Source organism: Lissotriton vulgaris, chromosome 10 (genome assembly GCF_964263255.1).
Source record: "Lissotriton vulgaris chromosome 10, aLisVul1.2, whole genome shotgun sequence".
Lineage (NCBI taxonomy): Eukaryota > Metazoa > Chordata > Amphibia > Caudata > Salamandridae > Lissotriton > Lissotriton vulgaris.
This window is the reverse complement of record NC_141698.1, coordinates 152,670,505-152,690,630: the sequence shown is the minus strand read 5'-3', so window position 1 is coordinate 152,690,630 and position 20,126 is coordinate 152,670,505. Positions and strand designations below refer to the sequence as shown.

Genomic DNA, 20,126 nt, shown 5'->3' with positions numbered 1-20,126 from the left:
GTATTTTTGTATATGTGTGACTGTGTGTCTGTTAGCTGTGCGTGTGTATATGTGGGTCTGTGTGCGCATGCGTGAGTGTGGCTATGTGTGCGCGCGATTGAGAGCGGTGAGAGGCTAGCAGGCTGTGAATCTGACACAGGAGATGTGCACAGCGCCGGCCTGGGCGTGCGCGCCCACGAAGTGAAATCGCCGCGTGCACATTCCCTGTCTCAGATTCCCAGGAGACGGGCAACATTAGATACTTCGCTGGACAGCATTGCTTTCTCCAGCTCGACCTAAAAAACTGGACTAGAGGTCTCTGGACCTCTAGTCCAGAGAAAACCTGGACTAGAGGTCCAGGTTTTCTCTATTTGGGCTTCAAAATCAAGGTCATACTTGAAGGTGACGCTGAGATGCTTTACCAGTTTAGTCGTACAGTTGCAGTGCCTTACAAGGCAGGTTGTAACAAGGAGCATCACAACTAATGACAAGCACCTTTGTTTTGTCTTCATTCATTTTCAGGAACTTTGCAGCCACCAAGCAGAGAACGTTAGTTAGACAAGCCCCCAGCTGGCTACAGACTTGATGTAGGCAGGGTCCCACCTCAGCAGAAGTGCCTTGTCATCAGCATGTTATAACATTTGCATGATAAGGAGCAGAGCCCCATTCCATGTGGAGTCATATACATTGAAAAGAATCGACAAAATGGCAGACTTATGAGGCTTTCTACAAGACACTGGATGTATCGCAGAGTGGACAAGGGGGAGTGCAAACATAAAACAAGGGGAATTAAACTGGCTAAAGAAAAATACCAGTTTAAACTAATACAGAATAATAAGTAGTTGTAAGATAGAATTGGAAATTATTTTTTTCTCCATAGCAGATCATAACATGTACAATTCTCCACCTCAGCAACTGGGTACAGTAGAAGCCCCTTCTAATTGGTCAGCCAAAGAAATCTGAAAGTTGTAGAGAAATGCACAATGCAGTAGTACTTTTGACGAGTGTTCAACAGGATATTTGACTTGCTTGCTACAAGGTCTGTAGGCATGATGTTCACAAATAATGATTGTCCCTCTCCTGGTTTCTTTTTTTTAACATGCAATACCTTCTAAAGGAAGCTGCACCTGCTTTAAGAGATAAACATTAAGGCCTTCATTCAGTCAGGGCTGGTAACATCGAATGACCCATGCACATTGTGCCCCTTGAGCCAAATAAGTGCGACACCTGTCTTAGGTCGCTTGTGTTCTGGTTCCGGGAGAACCTGGCCAAGCAGTTCAGCCCGGACTGTTCCTACTGGAGCAGGGTCAAGAATGATTTTCACATAATTGGCTCCAAACTGAAGAGACGTTGCCTGTAAAATAACATGAACTGAGACGCAGCCTGAGTAACTTCGAGTGTCTGAGATTAATTCAAGCATTCCATGCATCAACTTTTACTCACGTTTTCAGTGCATAGTGTGCCACTGGACCCAAGCTAGCCCTAATAAGGGCGAAACCGGTCTTGGGTTGCTTGCATTCCGGGTCAGGGAGGACCTGGCCTCATAGTTCGGGCTGCACTGTTCCTGCTGGGTCAGGATCAAGACTGAGAAGGCATGGTGTGCAAAATAACAATGGACCCGAACGTGGTCCTGGTAATTACCAGTGGCTGAGATTAATTCAAGCATTCCATGCATCACTTTTTTGTATACTTCAGCAACACTGATTGTGGAACAAGCTTCCTTATGCGCCCTAATCAGGTTTGCTCCTGGTGTGCTAATGCCACACGTTACGTCATTAATTCCAAGTTATGCATGTTGGAATGGGGAAAACGTTATATTTTAGTGCTACAATCCATCCCGAAGAGCAGAACTCATAATGGAGAGTTGTTACACCACAAGTTAAACACTGCACCTTCTAGGATCTGTAATTACTGGGTGTCATAAAACAGCACAAATGTATGAATAATCAGAATGAGGCCCCCAAGAGTTCTTCCTATTGTTGAAAGATATTTGGTCATTCAGTGCAGTCAAACAAAGAAGGATTTTTTCAGTTTTGATACTCTTGTTTTTCAAAATATCTGAGGTAATAGTGATGGCCCAATATACTTGAAGACCAGACGAGTGCACATCCTCCCACTCAATGCATTACACACCTTCAAGATACTGAGCGACAAGTTACCTTAGAAGGCTGGTTGAACTTGCTGTATTTGATCGATCACTCTCTCTCCCAACTACAATTGCCTTCCATGTTTTCCCACTGAGTTCACTTGGCGTGACTCCTTGACGGAAATAAATACATCGATCGTCGCTTCCAATTCCCCAGACCTGAAATAGAGAAAAAGTAAAAACAATTGTGGTATTCCAGCATGGCTTTGGGAAGTGGGAGTTAAGTTTAAAGAAGGCTCTCGGAGAAGCTAGACTAGGACAGCAGAAAAGTTTGGTACAATATTCCGAGACCTATTTGCTACAGTGACAATAACCATAGTAATAATAACAATATATTGTCTATTGACAATATATTCATTAAAATATGTAGTTTAGCAAATGTTTTAGGAGTAGCATAATGATAGCAGTCATCTCCCCAAAAGTTTTAGAAACTAAGTAATATGACGTGCCAATGTCATCACTTGAAGGTAAAACAGCGGTTACAAACACTTGATTTGTGCACGTAAAGCAAAGCTTCAAAGTACAAACCTGAAAATGGATCCCAGATCCAGAATAAATAGCTCCACAGTGCAAAAAGGAAAGAAAAACAAAAAGTTGCTGACTGTGGTTTTCGTAGTTTTGGACGTCTACAGAGTCCTGAACCACAGGATGAGAAACCAGATCATAGTTTGCTAAACAAGGCTACAGCACTGGGAGCCAGACAAATGTTGATCGCAGAGTACACATTTACAATGACTGTTGGTTGCCACACTGTATTCCTTGGTTCCCCATCTACACCCGAGGGCACAGACTTACATGGGAGGAGAAGGCAGACTGAAATTTGGAGGAAGAAAGGAGAGGTGGGAGACTTTAAACTACCAGTAAATGAGACCCAGTGATAAATAACTGACTTGCACATCCCATTCTCTAAACTCGACATAAGATTGAAAAGCAAGATTTTTCAAATGGTGGCAGGCAACTCTAGTAACAGCTAAACTCGGTAGAAGACTACGCGATGAGCAACACGTGCATTGCAGATTAGTTTTTGCGAGTGATGTCACCTAAGGTGACAAACAGTCTTTCAGAAGGGCTACTGTTATAAGTACATTTCAGGCAAAGTTTGAAGAAGCATCAAAAAAATGTATTAGACAAAAAGAGCACAATCTCCTTATTACCATGGAAATCTGGCAGTTCGAAGGCCGCTGCATGCGTACAAAGGGGACTCACCTGCTTCAATGTGGCTTGATGCTAAAACCAAGCCACAGGCTGTACACCAGAACCTTTAAACAAGGCACCGTTGGAACCCATGCAGACTTTCGCCCATCTCCCTTACAGACTCTTTGGAAGAAAAAAATCTTTTCAGCCACTTGGAGAATTTGATAATAGATTAAACTTTTATGGTACAGCTAAAAGTGGGGTTCAAGAAAAATACTGGCCCAATAGAACAAGCAAAGGTCCAAATGAAATCCTGGAGCCCTCCCAACATAGGATTATGGCCCGCCAACCGCAAGATGAACAATCCCCCGCAGTAAAGTTCCCATGATCGTAGCTCTGTGATAGAGTATGAATCACAAGAACTCAGATTTTCATACCTTTTCTCTTTTCCTGTTTTTCTTTCACTATGCTTAATTTTACGTGCTTCTTCTGTAGACCGCTTGTTTTATATGCTACTCTGTTCTTGCAAGAAAAACATGATTTCCGCAATATGCTACATAAAAACAAGAGGAGACTTGCACAGTCCTATTGGGAAATGATGCCATTGAGTACATTTTTTAACACATCTACAGCAATGTTTCTCAAACCGTTGGGAGCCGATTTTTGGTGGGTCAGGAAAGTCCAAGCAATTTTAATTCTCCATTTATCTTGTCTTATTTGCTGAGCTTCAAAGGCAAAAGTCAAATGTCAGGCTATGCCTTCTAACAAATTGTTGCTTATATATTTTTTACCACACATATTGGGGTTTACAATCTCCTCTCACTTTGCAGTCAGAGAAGAAAATAAAGTGGATTTTGTGACAGTTCTGCTGGGGTACAACAAGTGTGATAGGAAAGGCTGTAGGATTTTGTTGATAACACACAACAAAATGTAAATACCTGCAAATGAGCTGTACACATTCAGCAGTTAGGAAGGCAAAAAAAAGCAACTCCCTTTGTAATTCTGAAGTGTGATGGAAACAAAGAATTTAATAGGCGGAAAACAAATCAAGACACTTTACCTGGTGATGCACAAATCATAAATATTCACTGAAACCCGATTTCCACACATTATCATTTGTGTGCAAGATAGTTTTATCATTAAAACTGCATGTCTGTTTAAATTTAGTAGCTATTTCAATGGAAAATGTGTTGGCTGTAAATGACGGTGCGCTGCCACGCGATGCTTTAGATACATTTAAAAAATCACCTGCCTCCTGTCCATTAAAGCTAGGTGAGTCGCAAAAGATTGTTGTTATAAAAATTGGGTCATGGTTTTATAAAGTTTTGGAACCATTGATCTACAAAATCAAAATGTCACTAGTATCGTCTGTGCTCATTTTATGTCCACCACCAGTAAAATAGGTTTGCAAGGGAGCCGTTGCATTGTTATGTAGCCTTCTTAAACTACGTGTAGTAGCAGTAGCCAAGGTGGTACTGTACAATTTTAACTTTCAGGCAGTTACACCAGAGTCACGGCCCAAGGGTCAGTGTAGTAGTAACAAAAAGTGCACGTTGCAAGAAATATTGTAAATCATTATTGTATACAGTTATTTATAACCTTTACAAAATGCAAAAATAACGTATAAAACAATCATAGTTATATTAAACAGATCTCAGTAACATAAAATATATATAAATATACACACACATATATATATATATATATATATATATATATATATATATATATATATATATATATATATTTCCCTTGTAGCAAAGGATAAGCGTCTGCAGTACAAAGCGGTGTAAAAATAATAATTTAAGTTCTGTATGTGGAAATCAAATTCGATAGTTCGATGACAACGCCTCAACGAGCAATTTTAATTTTTTGTTTTGCCACCCTTCCTCTGCCAAAAAAACACAGAGAGCCTCGGTATAAGGTGGCTCAGTAAACACATTTATATATTTGGTCAGCTAACACAAAGTCTTTGCTCTCATCTTCGATGCCAAGATCCTGAAGCCGCACGCACACAAACCAGCTGAACTGGCTCCCTTGGCGCTCGCCCCCCTATTGTTGCACGACTGGAACAAAGGACTGGCTCAGAGACGAGCCACGTTCCAAGGATCGGAGGGGTGATATTATTTTTGGTATTTACATTGCATGCGGATGTGCACACACAGCTATATCACATGGAGTCTGAGGCTTTGAAATCCCGAACACACAGGAATAAAGGCAGATAATGCAACAAATGGAGAGCACTAGTGAGTTTAGGCAACCAAGCACGAGTGGTGTTTGGAGTGACATTTGAGGCCCGACGGATCCAGAAATATACTGTTATCTTAGCAGGAAGCCTAGAAGTTGGAGTGGGTGCTGAGATATGGGCGCTGGGTAGAAAGTTTTTCAAATTGATTTGACACAATCTCAAATCGGAACAGGACCAGCAGCAAAGGTTTAGGACATGAACAACTATTGGAGGAACTGCGTTCAAGCTTACAGAACCTTCACAAGATTGGTGGAATGTTCTCCTGAGGCATTTATTCTAGTTTTGAGAGGCCACAGCAATGGCTACAGTGCATTTTGCAAGTTCCAGTACCATAACAGCATAGCATCTGAAAAAAGCACGTTTTGAAAGCCTCTTCCTGGTATTGGGACAAATGGCAAAGCAATCCAGGTGATACCTTACTGGATACAAAAACTCCAGCTTTTCCATTATTATCTAAGTTTTTTCCATAATCAGTGGTTCACTGAAAGGACAAGTTACTTACCTAACTTTATCTAGTAGAGACTCCATCTAGCCGCAGATTCCTTGCCAGGTGTCAGACTGGATCCAGAATTTTTTAAGCAATCCCTCTTGTGTGCCATTAGGTGGCATTGTTCGACTCTGTGTGGTGTCGTTTGCATCGCCCACGCTGGAAGTGAAGTGAGTGGTGCCTGTATAGACGCCATCCCAGCGCACTGACCTCAGTTCTTGACTACTTTTTACACACCAGAAGCACAGTGCCAAGCTGAGGAGGAATGACCAGTGTGCCAGAGAACAGAGAGGATGGGAGGGTTGGTTAGGAATCTGCAACTAGATAGTCCCTGCCAGTTAAAGCATTACAGAAGGCTGAGAGAGAGACTTCTAGCTGCAGATTCCATACCCTAGAATAGATACCAGAGCAATCACTCCCCGGAGGTGGGTCTGCGAACTGTTTTAAACTAAGAAGAGCCAACTCTAAAACCACTCTGGATGCCCTCCACTGGCTCCCAGTGAAAAAAAGAATACAGTACAAAGTACTCCTAATATGTCATCAGATCATCTGGAATAAAGCCCCCAGATATCTGGCAGGTCTGGTTACCAGGTATGAACCACGCAGATCACTCAGATCTAGCGGTATGGGCATGCTTATGACCCACAGCTATAGGAGAGAAAAAATGGGAGGTCGGTCTTTCAGAGTGGCGGCTGCAACAGCATGGAATAAACTTCCCAGCCATCTCCGCATGGAGCCTTCAGAAACCATTTTCCGACGGCAACTAAAAACTCATCTGTTCTCCTTATAGCCTATTTAATGCCCCTTGCCTCGTACTGTCTTCTCCCCACTTATGAGTTTATCGCCTCTTCTTTAGCGCGGGGACACGCCGAGATGGCGTACTATTTTCCATGCGCTCTATAAATGTCTTTATTATTATTATTGAAGGATCAAATGGGTCAAAAAAATGCCAATCTTGCTGCACATGACTATCAAGGCAGTAGTGTTTTATAAACATGCGCAACAATGCCCATGTACCTGCCTGACAGATACCCAGGACTGGGACTCCTCTAGCCAATGCAGTGGTTGCAGTTGTAGCTCTGGTAGAGTGAGCTCCTAAGCCTTCCGGAGGCTGTTTCTTGGCCACTATGAATCAGATCTTTATACAGAGGGTGATCCGTCAAGAGATGGTTCTCTTCTGAATTGGCCTTCCCTTTCTTTGCCCAGGCAAATCCAAAAAGAGAGTTGATTGCTCATCTGGAATTCTTTGGTTCAGTCAATATAGCACGATTACATTCTTTTTTGGATCCAGGAGGTGGAGTCTCTCCTCTTCTTTAGAAAGATGAGGACAGGTAAAAAAGGTAGCCATGGTGATGTTTTGCCCGATGTGAAAAGGTGTGACCACTTTTGGTAGAAAGGTTTCTTTAGTTCGAAGAACCAGCTTGTCTGGGAAGAATGGATTATAGAGAGGTTTAACTGAAAGTGCCTGCAATTAGCTAACCCTCCTGGCAAAGGTTAAAGTGACAAGGAAGACCGTTTTCAGATTTAGGAGCCATAGAGGGCAGTTGTGCATCGGGTCAAAAGAAGAGCAGATTAAAAAGGGAAAAACAGACCACCCAGGATATTGCGGCATAGATTTGCAAATTTTGCAGCACATACATTGATATGTTGCTGCATTGTTACGCACTTTATTTTACTCGTAATCATTCCTTTTCAGTCTTAAATCAATGGAAAGTGTTTTAGAAGAATATTCCACTTTCTAATAGGTATGTTTAAAGTGTCTGAGAGAATGTGTTTGCTATGCTAAGTCCCAGAGTCCTGTAATGGCTGGCAGCAACATTTTTCTCATGTTGATGGCTGCCAATCAGAGAACTTGCGGGACTCTGACTTCCGCTGGAGCGAGATGGCCCAAGGGAAATAAAGATCCCAGGACCAATCATAACTCTCTACTTTTAAATTGGCGCACCTGCGAGAGTCTTGCAAGCATAAATGCACCCCTGCTGGGTCCCGAAACAAGAAGAGAGAGGATCCGTTGGTGCCTAACGCTGATCCCTGCTTCCTGTCTACTCTCGCCACGGAGAAGGGCGCAGGCACCCCTACCCAGACCAGTGGCATCAGCCCTTCTACTCTCCCGCCACCAATCCTGCTTACAAGCCTACACCATGGTTTGCGGTAATTCGATCCTCTCCCAGCTGCTCATGCACTATAACTGTGCAGTAAACAACAAGTTGCGCACATGATTATACTGACTGATGCCCCCCTCGCCACCACTTTCCACCTACCACCACCCCCTCCTTCAGGTCACAAGTCCTGAAAAAAGAAGTGGGCGGACTAAGCAAGTTAGGTAGTTTGCAAGAGACATCATGGCGCGTGCCACCATAGCACATGATGACACGACGTGTGGCAATGCACATGGGATCACAGGACGTGATCTCTCTGGAAGTGACATCAGATATTAAGACATCACATATATGTTTATCATGTATATCATGAGTACATTTAGGCACACTATTAGATATAACAAATTAGATTTTGCTTTGTGCTTTTGCCAAAAAAAGTGGTGCATTCCCGATGCAAAATCTGTGCCTCAACAAAAAACATTTGTTTGTTCAAAACCTTGCCACGCAGAAATTGGCAACAACGAGTTCCATGGCAGTAAATCTCTTGTGCTTAATTGGTTGCAAAGTCTGCATTTTAAAATATTTTATGGGGTTAAGGCATCTGCAACAGAGGTGCCCAGTAAATCTCACGGAATAATAATAATGGTGAGATAACTCTGGAGGTTAAAGCATTTCTTGGAGAGATCTGCGTTTTGTGTAGTCCCAGATTAGCATCAAAGTAGTATAGCAGGTTAATGTGTCTCCTGCAAAGCACATCGCGTAACATGCAGATGAGAGATTTCTATTTTATATAGTTAGGTAAGTAAGTTACTGCTTTGAACACGGAGATCACTTTGTTAATTGCAGTTCCTAAATGGAAATCCTTTTAATATAGCACAGTGAGCTATGAAGGACATGTGACCCCCTACACATTATAACCCTGACTGCCTCATGTAACACATCTTATACATTGATTTACATACTTTACATGATTTATTATCAATGTATAATGTGTATGTTATGTAAAGCGCTCTGACACCCTGAATTGGGATGAGTAGCGCTATAAAATAAATAAAATAGTACTATTTAAATTGGTATTTTTGTAAATACTTGGACAGACCAACACATCTGACATTCTTACAGTGCACTTACTTACAGAAAGGTACTGAACTGTTGAGAAACCAACATTCACGATCTACTGCAAATTGATAAATAATGTACCAGACCCCCTGACGACACTCCGAGACACTTGGGTTAAAGGCCTATCGACGATGAGGAGTGGCAGGAGGCAAGCCAGAGCCCCAGAGGAATTGCGATACGCTCCCAATTTAGATTGGGACAACTTAAGATACTACACCGCACCTACTACCTGCACACTCACTTCCGATTCGATTCGAAAAATCTTTATTTCGATCACATGATCATAAAAGATATACATTACATCACATTATAAAAAAGTTTTAAAAACGCATTAAACAACATTAGTGATCAAGGTTCTTTTTTTTAAAAAAGGTGTGCCAATAATTCAAATCTGTCCTGAGTCTCCAAGTCTCTTTATACAACGAGTTCGGCCGTACCACATTGAAGTTAAAAGTTTGGATAGTGCAAAAACTGTAGTAGGAGCTAGATCTGTCTTTAAGACTCTGTAAGCGGGTAAAAAAGTTCTGAACCCCAAGTTTCTAAGCAGGGGGACTAGCCAATATTTCCTGCTCCTCTCATAGGCCCGGCAAAAGAAGACCACATGGACATCATTCTCCTTTGAGTGGGCACATGCCGGGCAAGTTTCTGTGGAGGAGCGACAAGACCATGATGCTGTGAATGATGCCAGAGGAAGAGTTCCATATCTCCATTGGAGGAATAGTTTCCTGGTTAGTGCCGGAGTCATGGCATCTAGGACACTTTCCAGTTGATAAGAATCTTTAATTTTTATGAACTGGTTGGATAATGATCCATCACGAGTGCCTTCGGCAGCTCTGAAGAGCATACAATCGTAATAGGCTCTCGAGAGCACCTTTTTAGGGATCTTAGTGCTAGTGTTTACTGGGTCCAACCATAGTTCAGGGAGTCCAATTGCCTCAAAAGTTCTCTTGATGTAATTCAGCTAAGGTGTTCTTGTGGCGTTGGGCAACTGTAAAAATTCCTGCAACTCAGCTCTGTAAGTTGAGAGGTCTGGACTGCTCCATAGACGCCGCCAGAATGCTAGAGGTTTGAGCCCCAGCTCCTCCGTTATGGGCCGAAGGCCCATATCCAGCCTGAGAGGGAGTAATCGAGTACTCTGTGGAAGAGCAACAATCTGTCTCAGGAATTTATTCTCAATAGTTAGTAATTTTGGTGATGGAGTATGGCCCCACATCTCGCCCCCATATGTGACACCCCCCCGGGCCTGTGCTTTGTAAATGTGAATAATAGGGGTAAGTGGCCGGTAGGGTGATTTGTTCACTAGTCTCATGGTGCCACCCACCAACTGTGCCAGTTTGATGTTTACTTTTGACTGATGGGCCGACCACGTAAAATTTTCATTGAGGGTGATCCCCAGATATTCGATTGTGTGCACCCGTTCCAGTTGAACTGTTCCCAGCTTGGGCGGTTAAGGGGCTTGGGGTTGAGAATCATGTATTTTGTTTTCTGTTGGTTAATTTCGAGTCCCCGCTCTGAACAGAACTCCATAAACCCATCCAAGATTCGTTGTATGCCCATTGGGGATTTGGACAGCAGCAGGGTGTCATCGGCAAACATAATTGCAGGCACCCTGCTGCCAGTCAGTTTTGGGGCATCAGTGTTGGGAATCCTGGTCAGGTGGGCAATTACCCCGTTCACGAAGAGGCAAAACAGGGTCGGTGCGAGCACGCAGCCCTGACTTACCCCTCTGCGAACGGGGAACCTTTCGGTTAAATTGCCACCTCTGCCACACCTAACGCCGGCGTAGTTGTTATGATGTAACCTCATCAGGATTGCCAAGATGTCTCCCGGGACATTCATCTCCTCCATGACTTTCCACAGTTTTACTCTGGGGACCAAATCGAAGGCGGCACGCAGGTCCACAAAGACAGTTTACAAGGTGCCGCCCTCGATTGATGCTGTCCTCCAGTATACAAGGTTCAGCCTAAAAATTTGGTCTATTGTAGAGACCCCCTGTCTAAATCCCGCCTGATAGGGAGTCAGGATATCCGTCTCCTCCATCCAGTTCTGTAGCCGGTCCAGGATCAGTCTTCCGAAAAGCTTTTGGGATATATCAATAAGACTGATCGGACGATAGTTGGCTGGGAGCAGAGGGGAGCCCTTTTTGAAAATTGGAACCACCTCTGCTCCCAGCCAAGTATCCGGCACCTCCATCCCCCCCAGAACAGCGTTAAATATCAACATAAGGTATGGGGCCCATATCCCTGGTTCCTGCTTAAATAGGTCTCCGGGTACCCCATCGAGACCAGGAGCTTTCCCTGTGGACAACCCAGCTATAGCCACCCTCACCTCTTTTTCAGTGAAAGGGTCTCCTGTTAGACCAGGCACTATCATATTGTTTGATGAGTTCGGAGCCCCTTCCTCCATTGAGTACAATGACTGAAAATGACTCTGCCATAATCTAGGAGCTATGTTGGGCTCTATTGCTGAGGATAGGTCCTCTGTTCCATTGGACACTATTCGCCAGAATTTGCTTGAGTCTTTAATGGCAAGTGATCTTGAGAGATTCTCCCAGTATTGTTGATCCCACTCAGCCCTGGCATTCGCCAAGAGCTTCCTGTAGGACCTTCTCCTGGATTGGATTTCTTCCCTGCCTTTGCGCCCCTTAATTGCAAGTAGCAATTTGGTTTTTGAGTCCCTGCATGTGGCATTATACCAGGTCCTCTTGGCTGTGAGTCCTTTTTTAGCCCCTCTTTTTGAAAATAGGTCCAGTTCCAGGGTACTGATTAGTTCTGCATGGATCTGGCCCAACTTTTCTCTATGCCCCCCTTCTCCAACATTCGTCCCTATCAGGAAAGCCCTCTTTAAGAGCGGGGTAATTCTTGCATATAATTTTGGTAACTTGTCACCGCTAGTAGCCAGTTTCTCCCACCTGACTTTTCTCCGGTTGTTTTCTAGGAGAAGGCCTGACTTGTCTTTGTTCGGGCCAAGCGATATATCTTCGTTGCCTGGTAGGGCATAATAGAGTTCCAGGGCGTTGTGGTCACTATCCCTTCTCTCAATAACTTTAAAGTCAACTATTTGTGACCACATTGATAGTTTGACGAGGATATAATCAAGTCTCGATTCGCTACCAGATTTGTTATAGGTGCAGATACTTGGCGTGTCTGATTTACAACGCCCATTACAGGCCCTTAGACCTTGATTTAAAGTAAGGGCAGTTATCTGCAGGGCAAGGGGAGACCAAGCTCTGGGAGAGGGCGCCACCGTCGCCGGGACTAGCCAACATGAAGCTTCCTCGAGGGAGGGACCATCACGTAGGCCTGGTAGTGGTTCATACTGAGAGTTTAAATCACCTCCCACCAGGCAGTGGAGCTCCCATGGGATGCCATCAAGGAACGCAGAGAGTTCCTCTATAGTGTTGGATTCTCTTGACATGGGTACCGGTCTTGAATATACATTTACTATGGCCAGTTTCGTGGAATTTGGCCACTCTAATAGGACGGCTAGAATATCATCGGAATCTGTCTTCAGGCAGCTAGCCTGGCAGCCTAGGTCTGATGCTACCCAAGTTGCCAGTCCTCCAGATGGCCTGCCCCGTCCCCCCCACTTAGCGGGTTTAGAGAATACTGCGTATCCCTGAAATGGGAGTTCTTCTCGGGCCCAAGTCTCCTGGAAGAGTAATATACTTTTTGAGTTGATAAAAGAAACCCACTCCGGACAATCAATTTTGCTGGCCAATCCAGCGACATTCCATGAAATCAAAGTCATGGGGTGTGATTTGGTAGTAGATGGCCCTATGACGATGGTATTAGCACCATTAGTCTCCTGAGTGGCCATCTGAGAAGGGGGCGAGTGGCTCCGGGCCAATCTTATATTGGTGTAAGTCTCAGTTGTGTCCACTAGAGTAGGCTCCAGGACTAGGTTCGGTGTTAGTTCATTTTGTGCCCTTGTGTGCAGTGTTTGTTCTAGGGGTATGCTATTCCCTATCCAGTGGGGTGCAGAATGTTCCCTCCCTGAATCTCAGGACGTCAATCTACCATTTTGAGACTGCTATATCTATTGTGGGTGGGAAAGTGGGTTGGGTAGTGCATTCTGTGGGGCCCTGGAACTCCTCTCGTGAATCCCCCCATTCGCCCCTCCTCCTGGTAATGGTCTCCCAACCCGCCTCCTCCCCATACGGTAAGAAGTGGTCAAAAGATCTTCCCCTATGATGAAATGGAACACTTCTCTCCCTGCGACAGCTCTCCCAGTCATCCAGCAGCTCTTGGTGTTGCCCCCATCTCTGATCCTCCAAATTGTATAAACTTGAGGGATAAAAGAATGAGAGGGGGAGGGCTGAATGCTACTGCCTTGGTCATCAGAAGCCCAAGCACAAATGTAAGCAGCTGCTTACATTTGTGCTTGGGCTTCTGATGACCAAGACACAGTCTCCTCTAATTGATTTTATGGAATATCCCACCCAGGGAACCCGCCTAACCATGGTAATGTCACTGGTTGTACCTCGCGGGAGTGGTCTGTATATGGATAACCAGCTAATAACTTTGTTCCTAAGGGAAGAAGTTGATTCAGTTACCATAGATTTTAATTCAGGGACCCCTGCCAGGATCATGGTATAGGGGGACACCTCTGGAGGGAGATTGACAGGTTTAGGTTTTCGGATAGGGTTATGTTTTTCCCCCAGAAGTGTTGATTCACTCTTTGGGTCTGTCGGAATGAGAGCAGAATCTTTGGATTTGGGAATGGTAGTTGGAGCTGGAATCGATGTCTGCTGGATTTTTGGATGGGCGATGTTTGTGTTGGGGTTATTCGGGGATTGCGGTGTCTTGTTTTGATTGGGTTGTGGGTTTTGAGAGTCAGTAACTAATGCCTTTTTCTTTAGAGTTGAAGTAGGTTCACTTCCCTTTTTGGACTTTGGATCTGGGCCCCCTTTGGCTCCTTTAGCTCCTTTAAGTTCGAGTTTCATCGAATCAGCTAGTTGCACTGTAGATTTTTCAATGTTGACCAACCTAGCTTCGATCTTAATCAGGCGAGCTTCGAGGGGGCTCAGTAAGGACCTAAAAAGTGTGCCAATATCCGCCAGTGTGATGTCATCACTGGAGTTGTCCACTAAGGTGATGTTTGTAGTGGCTGGTAAGGCCGTGTGACTGTGAACTAAGGGTGAGATTGTTATACCGGGCTTATCTGAATTGATGTCTGTGATACCTCCTTTCGAACCATTTCCCCTCGATGGTTTGGATTTTGGTGTTTTTATCTTATTGCATTCTTTGTTTTGTCCCCCCTTCTTCTTTTTTTGGATTGCACCTTCCCTGACCTCCCTGGCTCTATCAGAGCTAGTCCCTTTGTCATTAGCTGACACTGTGTTAGATTCGGGCATCGGAGGCGGGATTCCTGGTGAAATTTGAGGTGTTTGGGTATTAGGGAGGGCCATTAAGCTCAGATCCTCGAGGTCACTAGGGGCCTCGATTGTAAAGTCTGGGTCAGTTATTAGAACACTGGGTGGCTGGATTTCTCCCGAATCCCTCAGTGCACTGTTTATAGGTTCTAGCCTCCCTTCCGGGGTTTTGGCTTGAGCCATTGGCCCCATTGAAGATCTCCTAACCCAGTCTATTTCCTGGGAAATTTGCCTCTCCAAAACTTCTATTTCCTCTATCAAAAGTGATCCGGCTTTGTCAAAGTAATTGTCGATGGTGCCTTTAGCGGCTCCAGCCGCAGCCAGGGATGATTTGCTCCTGGTTTCTCTTGTATACATTGCTCCGTTATTTGAGAAAATGAATGGCAAAGGGGGAGGGCCCGGCCCGGACTCTACCGTACTCGAACGGCCTCAAACGGCCCGCTCTTTGCCCGGTCTTCGCCCCGGGCTCCGTCCCGCGCGCGTCCCGCGTGCGCGTTGGTAGTTGGGGTTAAGTAGATAGGAGGAGAGTGGGCGGGAAGAGTCACAGGTGCGCTGGTATCCGAAGCGCTACTCCTCCTGGGACTCGCAGTCCCGCCCTCACAACCGGGCAGACTTCGGTCTCTCCCCGACGATCCAGGCAAACGAGCAGGAAACGCCAAAGTTCTATTTCCCCGGTGGTTGGCAGGGACAACAGTCAGGGTATGATATGCAGGAACAGGCTGCGAGCGTCTCCCGCGAAGCGGGGGCCGCGAGCCGTTTTAAGGCAGCTGGGGGAGGAGAGAGGGCAGGAAGAGTCACAGGTGCGCTGGTATCCGAAGCGCTACTCCTCCTGGGACTCGCAGTCCCGCCCTCACAACCGGACAGACTTCGGTCTCTCCCCGACGATACAGGCAAACGAGCAGGAAACGCCAAAGTTCTATTTCCCCGGTGGTTGGCAGGGACAACAGTCAGGGTATGATATGCAGGAACAGGCTGCGAGCGGCTCCCGCAAAGCGGGGGCCGCGAGCCGTTTTAAGGCAGCTGGGGGAGGAGAGAGGGCGGGAAGAGTCACAGGTGCGCTGGTATCCGAAGCGCTACTCCTCCTGGGACTCGCAGTCCCGCCCTCACAACCGGACAGACTTCGGTCTCTCCCCGACGATCCAGGCAAAGGAGCAGGAAACGCCAAAGTTCTATTTCCCCGGTGGTTGGCAGGAACAACAGTCAGGGTATGATATGCAGGAACAGGCTGCGAGCGGCACCCCTCACTCCACACATGGGGCAGGATCCCTACAGCGACGTGTGCCAGGGGATGCCAGGGGGAGGGAACTTTCATAAATATTTTATGGGAATGCTCAGAGATTGCGCAGTACTGGCGCGACGTCACAGATACTATGACCAGGGTAATGGGAGTGACAGTCCCCCTGGATGCAAAGTGGCTACTATTAATGATTACGAGTGACTCTGACTGGTATGAGGGACTGTGGTTGGCCCTTGCGGCAGGGATAGCGTAGCGGAACATTGCCAGAAAGTGGGGGCCATCACCTTGGTGAACACCCGAGCAGCACTGATATGGTAAAAGGGGAGCACAGTGAACTTACAATGCTTGTGGCCCGCCATAAACAGCAGTTAACACCTGTGAGCAGGCAGGATGGGAATGTGGAAATAGGTTTCCTGCAAGTCCATTGCTCCCATCCAGTATCCAGAGTCGAGGGCAGATAAGACCTGAACCATGGAGAACATATTGAACTTTTCCTTTTTCAAGAAGTATTTGAGAGGGTAAAGATCTAAGATAGGACAGAGGCCTCCATCCTTCTGTGGCAACAGAGAGTAGCAGGAATAACAACCACGACCAACTTCTGATGACTGCATCCTCTTGATGGCTCCTTAGGCCAGAAAGGCCTGTACTTTCTGTTGCAAGAGCACAAGGTGGTACTCTATCAGTCGATGTGGAAATGGAAGGGGTAGCAGTGGGGTTTGGTGGAACAGGAAGGTGTAGCCCCGTCGTACAATCTGGAGCACCCATATGTCTGACGTAATCCCCCTCCATTTGCGCAGATGGTATCTAATTTTGATTCTGCTGTATATCGGATGCCCATACTGGAGTGAGAGCAAACTAAAGAGGTTTTGACTACGCAGTTGTTGGCGTGCTGGGTGGGGGGGTCAGCGGATTGGGTTGACCTCTTGTTTTTGGCCCTACAAGGTTAGTGGGAGCAATGTCCACAGCCACAAAAAGACTGAGCCTGCTGCGGCTTGGTTGGAAAGGACGCAGCTGAGTCACAGAAGGGGTGTAAGGCAGAATGTGATTGTTGTGGGCCAGAGAGTGAACCAATGACCTAGCAGTGGCCCTACTACTATCCTTGAATCTCTCCATGGCTGAATCCGCCTGCCTGCAAATAGATAAATTCCATTGAAGAGCATGTCGATGAGCGGGGCTTGGACATCCCCTGAAAAGCCAGCATTCCTGAACCTTGCATGAAATCTGAGTGCCACCGAAGAAGCAATAGCTCTGCCAAGTGAGTTGGTCATGTCCAACCCACATTGGATTGTGAACTTTGATGCATCTCATCCGTCAGCAATAGTTTGAAATGGTCCCGGTACTCATCCGGGTTCATAGGTAGCACTAGTACAACTGTGTCTCTTACAGTGTGGGCATAATGGCACAAATAGTATGCAGTAGTTACAGATCACAGTGCCAAGGTGGCGGAAACCAAATGTGCTTTTCCGAAGGTACCAAGCCTTTTGGATTCCTTATCCATTGGCGTGGTAGGGAACGAGCCAGGATTGACTCAGTACGTTGAAGCCTGTACCACCAGGCTCTCAGGGGTGGAATGTTGGGGGAAGAAGCCTGGATCTCCCAGGAATAGGGCGATGGTAGTGGGAGATGGTCCTGTACACAGGAGTGCCTGTGCAGGGCTTGACCCAGCCCCCAAGTAGGACATCAGTAAGGGTTTTGTTGAAAGGTAGTAAGGGTTCTGATGGGGATACACCAGGTTGAAGCACCTCCATCAAAACATTTGTTTTGTCTTGAACCATAAAGAGCTGTAAGTCCAGGACCTCAACCGACCTCTGGACCACCATCACAAAAAGAAGCCCCATCCCCGTAGCCACTGTGGGAGTATAAAGGAGGAGGACAGTGTCTGTCTGGTTAGTTATCCAAACTACTGGCATCAGTCAGGTCCTCATGCCAGTTGTCATCAGGCATGGACTCTGCTGGGGGGTCAGTGCAGGAATAGGGATTCTCAGATCTCTTCCATTCATTTTTCTCAGTGAGCCCTTCAGTGAAATAGCACTCTGTCTCCAATTCAGGCCATGTGGGCCTGGCCGGTACTTGAAACATCACCATGCAAAGCCGGTCTGAAGGCATTTTAGAGGGGTTTGTCCACCCAAAAATTAGGCTCATGGCCTCATAAAACTCTTGGAATTGGACGGGGTCCCTCGGGAAGCACGAATTTGACCCAGTTTCCAATGCTGGCTGCAGAGGGACTACCTGTGAGTGAGGTTTGGATTTGTGGCATTGTTCTCTCGCGTCGTCCGAAGAATGGGAGCAAAGTGGGGAAGATGGAGAGCGCTTTGACTTCTTCCGGACTTACCAGGAAAAGCCCTGGAGTTGGACAAGGTTGGACGTAAGTGACTCTGGGAGTGATCCAGAGACCTCCCACTCGAACAGCACCTGGAGCGGTGCAGAGTTGCTTGATGAGCAGCCAAAAGCTTCATGGGTCGCTTGAGGATGACCTTAGAGTTCATCGTCCTGCACTCTGCACACAACGCGGAGCCGTGGGCCTCCTCAAGGCACCACAGACATACCAAGTGGGGTCTGTCACCAAAATCTGTTGATGACAGGCTCCATAAGATTCGAACCCAGTGGGGTTTTTGAGGACATATAAAATAATATATAGAGAAAAAGGCACACTGTCCATTGGCAAAAAGGTCGAAGTCAGTCCAAAATTTATTGAGGGGTGCTCCATCCGCATCTGTGCTAATGGCACGGGAAAGAAGGAACTGAGGTCAGCGCGCTGAAGTGGTGCCTATATATGCACGACTCACATCACTTCCAGCGTAGATGACTCCAACAACCCCAAAACGGAGCATAACGATGCCACCTACCAGTGCACAAGGTGAATTGCTCAAACATTTCCGGATTCAATCTGACACCTGGGAATATTCTGATGAAGGGAATCAGCGGCTAGAAGTTTCCATCAGATAAACAGGGTTTCCTAGGGGCCTTCAACATTTTTTGTGGGACACTTTCTAACAGAAATGTCAACTTTCCAATGTGTCAGTCTATACCATTATCTGTGTTTTTATTCCCAGTGCATGTTTTACCTCTTTTTGTTTTATACACTATGCACCCTTGATGCTCCTCATCCATGAGTTGTCAGCAAAAAGATATCCGTTAACTTTGCCTGGAGCTGCTTAAAAGGCAACAGACTGTGTTTTTGGATATTTGGTCTTCAGAGTTATTGAGGCAAACAGATCGCAGGAACTTTGTTTTTTTCAATTAGTATTCTTAATCTCAAGTACCGGGATGTTGCTGCTCAGCATTTTATGAGACGGGGCAACTCTGCCTGCCCTCTAGATAACAATCATAAATAGGAGGTACAGTGGAGTGAACCCATTATCTCTTGATAGAATAGGAAAGAACATGTTAGGGGGGTGATGATCAGTTTTACAGTTTAAGCAGTGAGATCACAACTCACTGGAGGGGCTAGAGATGGATGATAAAGAAAGGGACTAGGGAAAAGGAAGTAGGCACCACAGAAGTGCCAGCAGAGCTGACACCTCAGCTCTTTAGGCCTTCTATCAAAGAGAAACACATCCCTGCCTTTTATAAAAGAGTCTAAAGGGGTAGATGAAACAGCTTCAACATGAAAAGAAGTTTTGAAAACGTTCTTTCATGTCAACTGAAGCTGACTTGGAAGCATCTGTGAGCTCATGACAGGGTCGAGCAGTAATTGCTGAGATTCTTCTGAGAAAGAGTGGTAGAGATGGAAGCTTGACGTTGAGACAGTGCAAATATCTGTAACACCACACACTCAAGAACCTACAATCGACCTAGAAAACGGAGGCAGGTAGAGCGTACCTTGCTTTAATAGACTATGCATGAATGTCAAGCAAAAAAAGTCTGAACTGAAAAATAAAGAAGATATAACTTATTTGTACTCTTGGACTGGAGCTAACAAATTTCATAATGAAGTGGGAAGAACGATACAATTGTTAAAGTTGTTGGGCTTCAGAGGGACTGGGTTTCAGATCAATAGTTGTACAAAATGTACTACTGAAGACGATGTTTAACACTTTAGTAATAACCACGCTGATGGAAGTAAACGAATTCACTAGAATGCCAAAGAAACAAGTACTGGAATATGTATCAAACAACACTTATGCTCAGGAGCTTTTAATTTACCCGCTCCCCACCATATTTCTCAAGCATTGTATATGATGTCTTTCTTGTCTGTCTCAGCACAAGGATGCCTCATCTTGAGGAAGCGTACTTTATAAGTAATGTCTCATTCATTAATTGTTTGGCAAAAGCCATACCACTTTTTCTTTCTTTGAAACTT

General features: G+C 45.5%; 1 protein-coding gene across 2 annotated transcripts in view; it reads right to left on the bottom strand.

Annotated features, from left to right (window-relative positions):
• The window catches only part of TECPR1 (tectonin beta-propeller repeat containing 1), a 575,261-nt gene that overhangs the window by 365,476 nt on the left and 189,659 nt on the right, over positions 1–20,126 (bottom strand). For both annotated transcript variants that reach the window (XM_086940729.1, XM_086940728.1), the window contains exon 9: positions 2,139–2,284. In XM_086940729.1, coding sequence (XP_086796855.1) covers positions 2,139–2,284 — 146 coding nt within the window. The remainder of the gene's footprint in view (positions 1–2,138; positions 2,285–20,126) is intronic.